The following is a 10,452-nucleotide window of genomic DNA, read 5'->3' on the forward strand; positions in this document are numbered from 1 at the left end:
TCGGATTGTAAGTATACTTATGATTACAATATATAATCTTTTGTTAACCTAACTGATGATGAATTGTTTTATACTTGTATTGTTTTATAGGATGAATTAGTTGCAACAAATAAAAATGAGGACATCTTGACTGACGCATTGGGTTCCAAGGAGCACGGTGGACGTGTAAGAGGCGTGGGTGCTTTCGTCTCTCAATCACAATATTTCAAGACAGTAAAAGGGAAGGAGAAAATGTGTGATAAAGAAGAGGATGACTCGAGGTGCAAAAGTGACAAGAAGAGAAGTAATCACTCGAGGTCATCCATTGGAAGTATTAATATAGATCTTGATGCCGATGAGGACACACCTACCAACAAAGGAGTGGAGGTAATTGACTTTGTTGTCACTTTTAGTTTTTTAACTATATAGGATCAATTGTTCTTAACTATGCTTTTAATATTTGTAAAGGGAACACCATGCCAATTGTCTATAGGATCCATTAATAATATTGTTGCAGTAGCCACGATAGTTGAGGATAACATTGGATGTCCCAATGTTAAAGTTCTAGTAGACGTGGTTACGGGAGAAAATTTGACTATACCCAATCCAGTGAAGGGAAAGATAGAGACTTTAAATCAAGCATTGGGTAACATTATAGAATGGCCTCGTCGGCTTGTTTCTACGATCAATGACAAACAAGTGTGTATCTTTTTTTTACTATTTAAGTTTTGATTTTATTTGTATATGTATTTTGAATTTAGAACCTTGGTTGTGATAGGAGCATTCAACTAGGAAGGATGTCGTATACCCTTCAAATTATACTGACGTTAACGAGATTATTAAGCTTTTAAATAGACATGCCACGAACAACATGGAGGATGTAGACATGATTCGCATCCCAATGAACGAGCTAATATTTGGAAGTGACAAATTTGTTTATTTAGCTCGTGAAGATTTGTTGCATTACTGCGGCATGGTTGAAATCGGCTATATGTGTATACTAGCGTATATTACGTAAGTAGACAACTTATACTCATCTTTATCTCCAATACCACTTTTGTAGTTATTTTGTTGATATTTTAACTATGGTTGCTTTTACTTAGATGTCTTTGGGATAAATGTGACTGTGCAAAGAATTTTTTTGTCATTGACCAATCAAAAATATCGTCACATATCAAAGATCGTGATCTTCGATCCAGAAATTTAGCCAACCAGCTAGAAGCAGTTAACTTGGAACAGAAAGTGCTAATTCCATATAATACCGGGTAAATAAAGAAGAGAAACACATTAATATATTTCCATTGAGCTTAAATGTGTACTCACATTGAAGATGTTGTTTATTGTAGTTTTCATTGGATGTTGCATGTTATCGATCTTCGTGAAAATTGCGTTTATGTTTTGGACTCTCTTCGGAGTAAAGTCAATGAAGACATTCATGGAATCATAAATGTGTAAGTGTATTTACTTTATTACTTCTTATTTAACTTTCTTGTCTTCTAATGTTTCAAAATATTTAGAGGGTTGAAGACATGGCAAGCGAAACACGATCTACAACGCTATCGATCAACTCCAAAATGGAGACCTGTAAAGGTAATTTGCATTTACAGGTTATTACTTTTTATGAAACATAAGATTAATTTGTATTCAATTGATATACATGCAGTGCCCTCGTCAATTGGATTCTGTAGGGTGCGGGTACTACGTGCAAAAGTACATACATGAGATAGTGCATAATTCTAGTACTTCTATTACTAACCTTGTAAGTTTCTACTTTAACTTTTTACATATTACAATTTGTGATCCAAACTCATACTTTCCATATCTTTCTCTTTGTGTGTAGTTCAATACCAAAAATGCATATAGCCAAGAGGAGATTGATGAGATTCGAACTGAATGGGCAGCTTTTGTTAGCAGATTTGTGTAAGTAGTTGCTTTTTGTAGTTAGGTTAATAGTTGATTTTTGTAGTTAGGTTAGTAGTTGATTTTTGTAGTTAGGTTAGTAGTTGGTCGAGTTAAGTTTTTGTAGGGGACGACAGTCCTATAGTTTTTTGAAGGGCAGGTGGTCCCGTACTAATTGTTGTTTGTTAGATAGTTTGTACCTATACTTTAGTTAGTGAAGGAACCTTCTATTGTGTTTATAAATCACGATCTTATATATTATCTTTAATGGCGTTAGTGTGCTTGTATTTTAGTGTTGGATCTTATGCATTGTAGGTGTTTACTATTGGTTTGCCATGGATGGTAGGATGTGTTGTTTGATATGTGTGATTATGTATATATTGGAGGATTTGGAGTAGTTGGACTTATAGTGTTGAATATAGTTGTGTTTATAATATGTAAGTGTTGGATGATGTGTATTTGTTGTAGTTCTATATGGAAGTGTGGAAAAGTGTGCTTGTATTTTAGTGTTGGATCTTATGCATTTTAGGTGTTTACTATTGGTTTGCCATGGATGGTAGGATGTGTTGTTTGATATGTGTGATTATATATAAGTGTATATATTGGAGGATTTGGAGTAGTTGGACTTATAGTGTTGAATATAGTTGTGTTTATTGATATGTGATTATATGTAAGTGTTGGATGATGTGTATTTGTTGTAGTTCTATATGGAAGTGTGGAAAAGTGTGCTTGTATTTTAGTGTTGGATCTTATGCATTTTAGGTGTTTACTATTGGTTTGCCATGGATGGTAGGATGTGTTGTTTGATATGTGTGATTATATATAAGTGTATATATTGGAGGATTTGGAGTAGTTGGACTTATAGTGTTGAATATAGTTGTGTTTATTGATATGTGATTATATGTAAGTGTTGGATGATGTGTATTTGTTGTAGTTCTATATGGAAGTGTGGAAAAGTGTGCTTGTATTTTAGTGTTGGATCTTATGCATTGTAGGTGTTTACTATTGGTTTGCCATGGATGGTAGGATGTGTTGTTTGATATGTGTGATTATATATAAGTGTATATATTGGAGGATTTGGAGTAGTTGGACTTATAGTATTGAATATAGTTGTGTTTATTGATATGTGACTATATGTAAGTGTTGGAAGTGTGCTGGAATTTTAGGTATTATTGTGTGCATTGCAGGTGAATTAGGTATTATTGTGTGCATTGAGTAGTAGGCATTATAGCTAGTGTGCAAGCAATTTTTTTATTTTTTACAATATACGATGACGAACATTTCCGGACGTAGTTCGACTCAAATAATATCGGTTTTGCCGTCATAAAAACTATTATAAATACGACATGAAATGAATCTTTAATGTCGGTTTAAAAAACGACATAAAATGTGTCTTTAATGTCGGTGGAAAAACGACATTAAATGTGTCTTTAATGTCGGTGGAAAAACGACATTAAATGTGTCTTTAATGTCGGTGGAAAAACGACATTAAAGATGTGCACTAAGCAACATTAATGTCGGTTTAAAAACGACATTAAAGACATCTTTAATGTCGGTTATAAACCGACATTAAAGACAGCTTTAATGTCGGTTGTAAACCGACATTAAAGATGAACCGACATTAAAGACCTTCAATAACACCTTCAAAGATGTCGGTTTATAACCGACATCAAAGGTCTTTAATGTCGGTTTATAACCGACATTAAAGACACCTTTAATGTCGGTTATAAACCGACATTAAAGCCCAACCGACATTAAAGGCCTTTAATAACGCTTACAAAGATGTCGGTCGCCAAGTGACATTAAAGGCCTTTAATGTCGGTTTTAAACCGACATTAAAGGCCAAATTTCTTGTAGTGCCGAGATGCTCACTATGTCTTTAGTCTTGCGTAACTACTAAATCCACATTGAGTACAAGTTTTCTTATTGCTTGTTCAAGTGTAAGGGAAACAATAGGTTTTCTGGATAATCAAGGGTCGAACACAGAGAATTGATATTAAATCTTAGTTATAAAGATCACTCTTCATCTACGCGGTCTAAAATAACTATACAGTAAAGTCAAGTGAGCTAAATCTACTATCTAAGCTAGAGAATTTGTAAAAGGTGGTAATAATAGTGGCGAGATGGAAATGTGAACTAGCTTGTATTAAGAAAGAGTGAGAAAATCTTTGCATTGCAAGAGATTAAAGTACGCGATAAGCCATGATACGATAGAGATTAGTTAACTAGCTTATGATTAAAGCGAGCACCTCTCAGTGTCTTAAACGCCACACTTGCTCTCCTCTCGGGATGCAAATGACTAAGATCTTTAAGTGATATAAATCTAGAAGTTGTTGCTTATAAGGTTTATAGTACTTCTCTTTTATGGATGACAACCTCTTGGTGCCAAGTACCCACACTTATTCTCCTTTCGGGACATAAGTGATAGAAGTTATCTTGCTAAGGTGGAGTTTGTCTCCAAACTCCTTCTTACACGTGTTAGCCATGTCCTTGCTACTTACTCTCTCAAGTAATTGGTAACAAGCACTTGCCATGCGATGATTATAGCTCAACTAACGCGATCTGCCTTATAAGTTAAACTACTTATCAAGAACCTATCACAAACCTAAGCTACTCATAACACATTGATAGATGAACAGTAAAGAAATGTTGGATTGGAAGTGGATAAATGTATAATGTATTAAAGAATGTAGGTCTTAGGCTACTATATAATATGAACTCATACATTACAAAAAAAAAATACAAAAAAAAAATACAAAAATAGAAAGTAAAGAGAATGACATTACAAGTTAGGGGAAGGGGAGTGATGGAATCTTCTCTACTCTTTCTCTAAGCTCTCATTTATAGATTGATTGGAGAAGAAGAAGAAAGCATTTACAGACAATGGAAAGGCCAGTCCTTTCTGTCAGAATTATAGATTTTGGCCTATTCGGGCACTCTTTGCTTGGTGTACAAGGAGGCTTTCTATAGGCAACTTTCGGAGGAAAACTTATATTCTTCTGATAATGTCAACGCTGATTGCAGCCTTGTTAAGTCACATCAACTCCAACTATCATTCTTGTCTTCTAATGAATCTTCCTCATGTGATGGCGTAGCTCCTCGCCTAGAAATTGTACTCACCAGACGAGGTTCTTCTCGCGTAATCCTTTGCACGGGCTACTCTGGAATTAACTATTCTTCTTTTTTTTATTAATCCTATGTTAAAACACTAAAAACCAGGGTAAAATAGGCATGTGGACCTATGTAAGATGTATTTCTTTATAGTTATGAATTTACACTATAAGCTACACATTTTGACACATTTACTTTGCGTTTTGGTTCCATTATTCTACCTGAAAAGCCATAATAACTTGTATTTCTATGATCATATGTAACTTGATCCCAATGCTTAGTGAGTTATGAACTCTTGCCTTCGAGGAATTGTTCTTTAATTTGTATGGGTGAGAGTGTGCCAAGTTGTTGACTCTATATGCCTACCATTTTGGTGACGAGATTGAGTGGGGAGATGATAACGTAGTTGTAAGGCTCTGATCGTGATCTGCCTTTACGTAATAAGACACCATGCGATGGAGATAGCCTATGCGATAAGAACTATTGTGCAATGGGAAAAGACTATGTGGGAATCCTTGTTGTCATATAAGTTTACTTCACTGAAAAGTGAGGACCTCACTCTCACAAAAAGAAAGTTGGCAATTGATTCGACCTTGTTGTATAATCCGAATCAAGGATAAGAATATGACTGTTAGAATTTATAAACAAAAACTCATAGTTATTAGTTTAAAATTATATTCTATTAAGTAAAGTGGTTATTAATGACTAATGTCCCGAGATTGTTTAGTGTAGACTTGAGCTTTATATAGAGATATAAATGTGGATCATGTTTGAGTATATAGCCTAAACAGTCTTTAGTGTATAAATAAGGTTGGGCACCTTATTCTTGGAACACTATGGATAAGGCCTACTTTGTAGTCAGTACAAATCGCGTGATGTTGAATCATTCATGTAGAGACATGAAAGTGGAGGCATCCTATGTAAAGAGTTTATAAGACTAGAACCATGAAATAGTCACTTTTTAAGTTATAACACCGTTGAATGTATAAAATTGATTATTTCGATTACTAATGACCTAGGTAACTTAATCTTAATCTTGAGCTAACTATGAACTTCTGTTCACGTGGAATTATCCTTAGATCTACATGGGTGAGGGCAACTCATTAGCATTGGCTCAATAAGCCTTCCATTTTAAGGGTAAGATCGGATGGATGGCTAGGGACATAGGGTGTAATATGGAGTTTACTCCTATACGCTTTAGGGTTAGTAAATAGATTGTTTCCTTAAGAACTGAATCCAAGTCTTGAACAAGGGGCCTCCACCCTCTAATTGGCCTGAGAGGGATTCAGTTTATAGATTGAACCTTAAACCAATTGTTCAATAGTGGATTAGTGGGACTTAAGGAACAAGATGTAATCTCGGAGGTAAAACAGTATTTTGACCCAACCGAGGTTACGAACAAGCTGTGAAGGATTAACTTACTGATCATGATTATATTAGATGGATAGAATATATCTATAGTCAGGGGAGTGCAACTACAGGACTTTAGTGAAATGACTCGTTAGTTAACGAGTGTTGATTAGCTTGTTCTAAAAGAGTTTAGCCAATTAATCTCAGATTGTTGGAAGCCATGATCTATAGGTTCATTAGGTTCCCCTGCCAGCTCATATTGGAATTAACTTAGGACAATATATTAGAATAATTTGTATTGTTCGAATTAGGTAAAAAGAGAGAAACCGATAAATATATTTGATATAACCGTCGGTTATAAGTTTGAGATAGAGCTTTATGTTTAAATATGATTTAATATTAAAAATATAAATATGGATTCATATTCAAAAGCTCGAAATCGATCGAAATGGTCAAAGTGACCAAAAGTCAAAATGTTGACTTTTGACTTTGAAAAGTCAAACTATGACCAGCTTTATATTCAAATATGACTTGAATTTCAGAAAAATGAATGTGGATTCATGCTCAGGAGGTCAAAATTGGTCAAGACGATTAAAATGGTAAAAAGTCAAAATGTTGACTTTGACTTGAAAAGGTCAAAGTTTGACTTAGACTTAGATTGAAATGGTCAAATGACTATATTGCCCTTTGACTAAAGTTAGTGGAAAAATTGAACATTTTGTTGGATAATCCCACTAACACTTAGTGAGATAGGTGGCTACATAAGATGTAAACACATAGTCCACTTAGTTTCACTAATGGTTCATGGAATGCTAGGTGTTGAGAGATCTGACCAATTAATTACATGTAATTTTGCATGTAATTAGGTTATAAATAGGCTTCTATTCAAATTTAGCAAAAAACTTTTGACCATTTGTTATATTTTTTACTTATAAAATTAACTTAAATAACTTATTCTCTCCCAAATCTCAAACCTTAAAATTCTTCCTCCAATTTTCATCTCTCTCTCGTTATTTCCTTCACTGAATGGTTCCCACAACACGGTTCTTTTTGGGTTTTATGTCCTAAAACTCATAGATAGTAAATATAATTCATTGATCGTTATTAATTAAGTGTTATTATTATAATTTCAATAAGTGTTATTGATTATATTTAGTATTATCATAATAACCTAAATCCAATAAACTAACATTCTAAGTTGTTTGATGAGTCTTGAATAGTATGTAGAGATATGCAGGGGTTAATGTTCGGGATACAGCTTGAAGGGTCTATAGTATACTGGTAACACTATGAATACTGCTAACTTTGTATTTGATACAAACGTAATGATCCAACGCGTTAGTGTAGGTGATATGCAAGTGAGGGTATCATATGCAATGAGTTTGCATAAGACTGGACCATAAAATAGTAACCACTAGATGTAACTCCATTAACTAGTTGGGTTTCTATTTCATTAGGATGACCTAGGTAACTTAGTCTTAATCCTGAGTGTATTATAAACTTCTATTCGCAAGAAATTGTCCTTTAATTTGTACGGATAAGTGTAGCAAGATTGTCGACACAATATGCTTATCATTTTGGGGACAATACCGAGTGGGAAGCTGGAAACATAATCACAAAAGATGAAATTCACTCCTTCCCAACTTTAGAGTAAGTAGATAAGTGTTTCCTTAAATGATGTTTTTGGAACTTGAACAAAGGGTCCTACCCTTTCTATGGTACAAGAGTGGTTCCTGTTTATTGGTTGGACCATAAACAGGTTATCTATTATAAGAGCTTTAGTATTAAAAACTAGAAGTAATGTAGGGATAAAATAGTAATTTGATGCAGCTGACATTACGGACACTTGTGAAGGACTAACTTACTGTTATTAGTCTTTGTTTATGGACACAGGAAAATATCTACAGTGTAAAAAGTTAAACTATGGGTCTTTAGTGTGGTGTACACATAGTTAACGAATATTGATTAATTTTGGATATGATTCAAGAATTTATTTTTAAGAGAATATAATATTTGAATGACAAATATTAATTTAGTATAAATTAGATTCATATTAAGATATAAGTTAAAATTTAATTTGTATATGATACACATTAAAACTATAGGTTATGAGAGAAATTTATATTTGTATATGACTCAAATTTGGATTAAATTAAATATAAGAGATTTAATTTAGCAATTAATTAATTGGAGAATTAATTAATAGTTTACTTTAATTTTATTTAATTAAATTTGATTCAATTAAATTAATGAAATTAAAACTATAGTTATGTGAGAGATATTTATTTAAATATGATTTAAATGAAATATTAATTAAATATGATTTAATTAATTATTAATTTATTTTAATTATTTATTTATTTTAATTTTAATATTAATTTAATTGGTTAAATTAATAGGGAACGTGGGTGGTTTTCCCACGTTCCTCATTTTACTCTCTAACTTCCCTCTTCTTCAGTCTAATGAAGAGGGAGATATTAGTACGTAAAAAATGACAGAATAGTTCGATGATTTAACGTACTTTGTAAATTCTCTCATAAAAAATCTTTAAACAAAAGTTCCTTCCAATTTTTGTTCCCACAAACCAAAATCTCAACCCAGAGAATAGGGAGGTTTTCAAGTGGCAGTGCCTCAAATATGGCGTTTAGTAGATTTAGAGTCATCAACGTGGGTATGTATCCTTACTCCTCTCTGTATGTAATTTTTAGCATGCTTAGCTTTATAATAGAAATTAGTTTCTGTATAATTTTTGTCAATGTATTTGGTATTTTTAAAATCCCAATTGAATTGAGTTTATAGTTCTAATTAAATCTTTCGCTATTAGAGCTTTTATCCCTTCAGTTCTGAGATGGAGAATAGCGAATCAACACTAGTGGTGGTCTTGATTCGAGTTTGTGACGAGATTATCAAGGATCAGGAGGCATAGAAGGTATGATTTTCAATTAACCCTAATCTCATTTTAATTGGGGTTCTTAATGCATGTTAATCTTGAAAGAGTTTATATGCAATTAATGTATTTTTTGATCCAATTATCCACTGCACATGTATGCTTTCCATCATGTGATGCATAAATTTACTCATTTACATATGGTGGGTATCAATTTATTTAATAAATTGTGTGATGAACTAAAATGTATTAGTCGTTTTAGCAATTAAGTTAAGCTTGTTTATTTATTTAATTATTGTAATTGGCCCGATTTGTGGCTTAATTATTGTTGCATGGGTTTGTATTTTTCTATTAGAGTCATTAGAGTGGTGATTGTGCTATAATTGCTTCAATCGAGAGAGAGAAATGCTGAAAATTTGATAAAAGAAGGACAAACTGAAATTAGCCTTCAAACCCGAGATCCAGCCTGTCGACCCGGTTCGCGACACATCTTACACCTAGCCTATTCATGCGTCTGCCAACTCCTCAACCAACTTGACCCAAGCTTTGTGCATAGCTCAATGTCCTTTCAGCCTAAGCCCTTAACCGAACGAGGAGTGTCTGACCCAGTACTCGATCTAGTCTTGTCTCTGCTAGCGTGTGCCATATGTTTTGCCCCAGCCTGGATCAGTGCACTATTCATGACCTGAGTGTGCTTGAAGCCCCATTTGTTGGGATGGCTGGTTCAAGCCAATTGTTGGGTCTTGGGGGTCGGTTCAAGGGTTTTATGGGCTAGTTCAAGTTGTTTTCAAGTGTTTTAAGAGTTTTTTTTTTGTACTTCTCCAAATTGTTAATGTAATAATTTAGTTTTTAGCTTAATTTAGGAGTCTAAACCAATCCATTTTATGGTGTTTTTTTTAATTATTTATGCATGTGATGTATGTTTTAAGTAAATTAAATTGTATGTGCATAATGTATTGCATATAGATTTACATTCCCACCATAGATTAACATGTTCATGCAATGAAAGTATGTTATAATAGTTATAATGTATAGTATGCATGTTAATTAATATGGATATTAATTAACATGATTAATTAGTTGTTTAATTAATTGAATTAATTTTGATTTAAATATGATTTAATAAAATTAATTAATTAATTAGTAATTTATTTAATTTAATTAAATATGATTTAATTAAAAGTTAAATAAACTAAAATCCATATTAATTAATTTGTTTATATAAT

General features: G+C 33.0%; 1 protein-coding gene across 1 annotated transcript; it reads left to right on the forward strand.

Moving 5' to 3' along the window:
- Positions 1 to 868: 868 nt before the first annotated feature.
- LOC127143876 (uncharacterized) lies at positions 869 to 1,911 on the forward strand. Its single transcript, XM_051079142.1, has 6 exons — positions 869 to 993; positions 1,083 to 1,244; positions 1,326 to 1,430; positions 1,497 to 1,569; positions 1,643 to 1,738; positions 1,820 to 1,911. The coding sequence occupies exons 1-6, from the start codon at positions 881 to 883 to the stop codon at positions 1,901 to 1,903; spliced, it is 633 nt and encodes a 210-aa protein (XP_050935099.1). The 5' UTR covers positions 869 to 880; the 3' UTR covers positions 1,904 to 1,911.
- Positions 1,912 to 10,452: the final 8,541 nt, after the last annotated feature.

Source organism: Cucumis melo, chromosome 11 (genome assembly GCF_025177605.1).
Source record: "Cucumis melo cultivar AY chromosome 11, USDA_Cmelo_AY_1.0, whole genome shotgun sequence".
NCBI classification, from domain to species: domain Eukaryota; kingdom Viridiplantae; phylum Streptophyta; class Magnoliopsida; order Cucurbitales; family Cucurbitaceae; genus Cucumis; species Cucumis melo.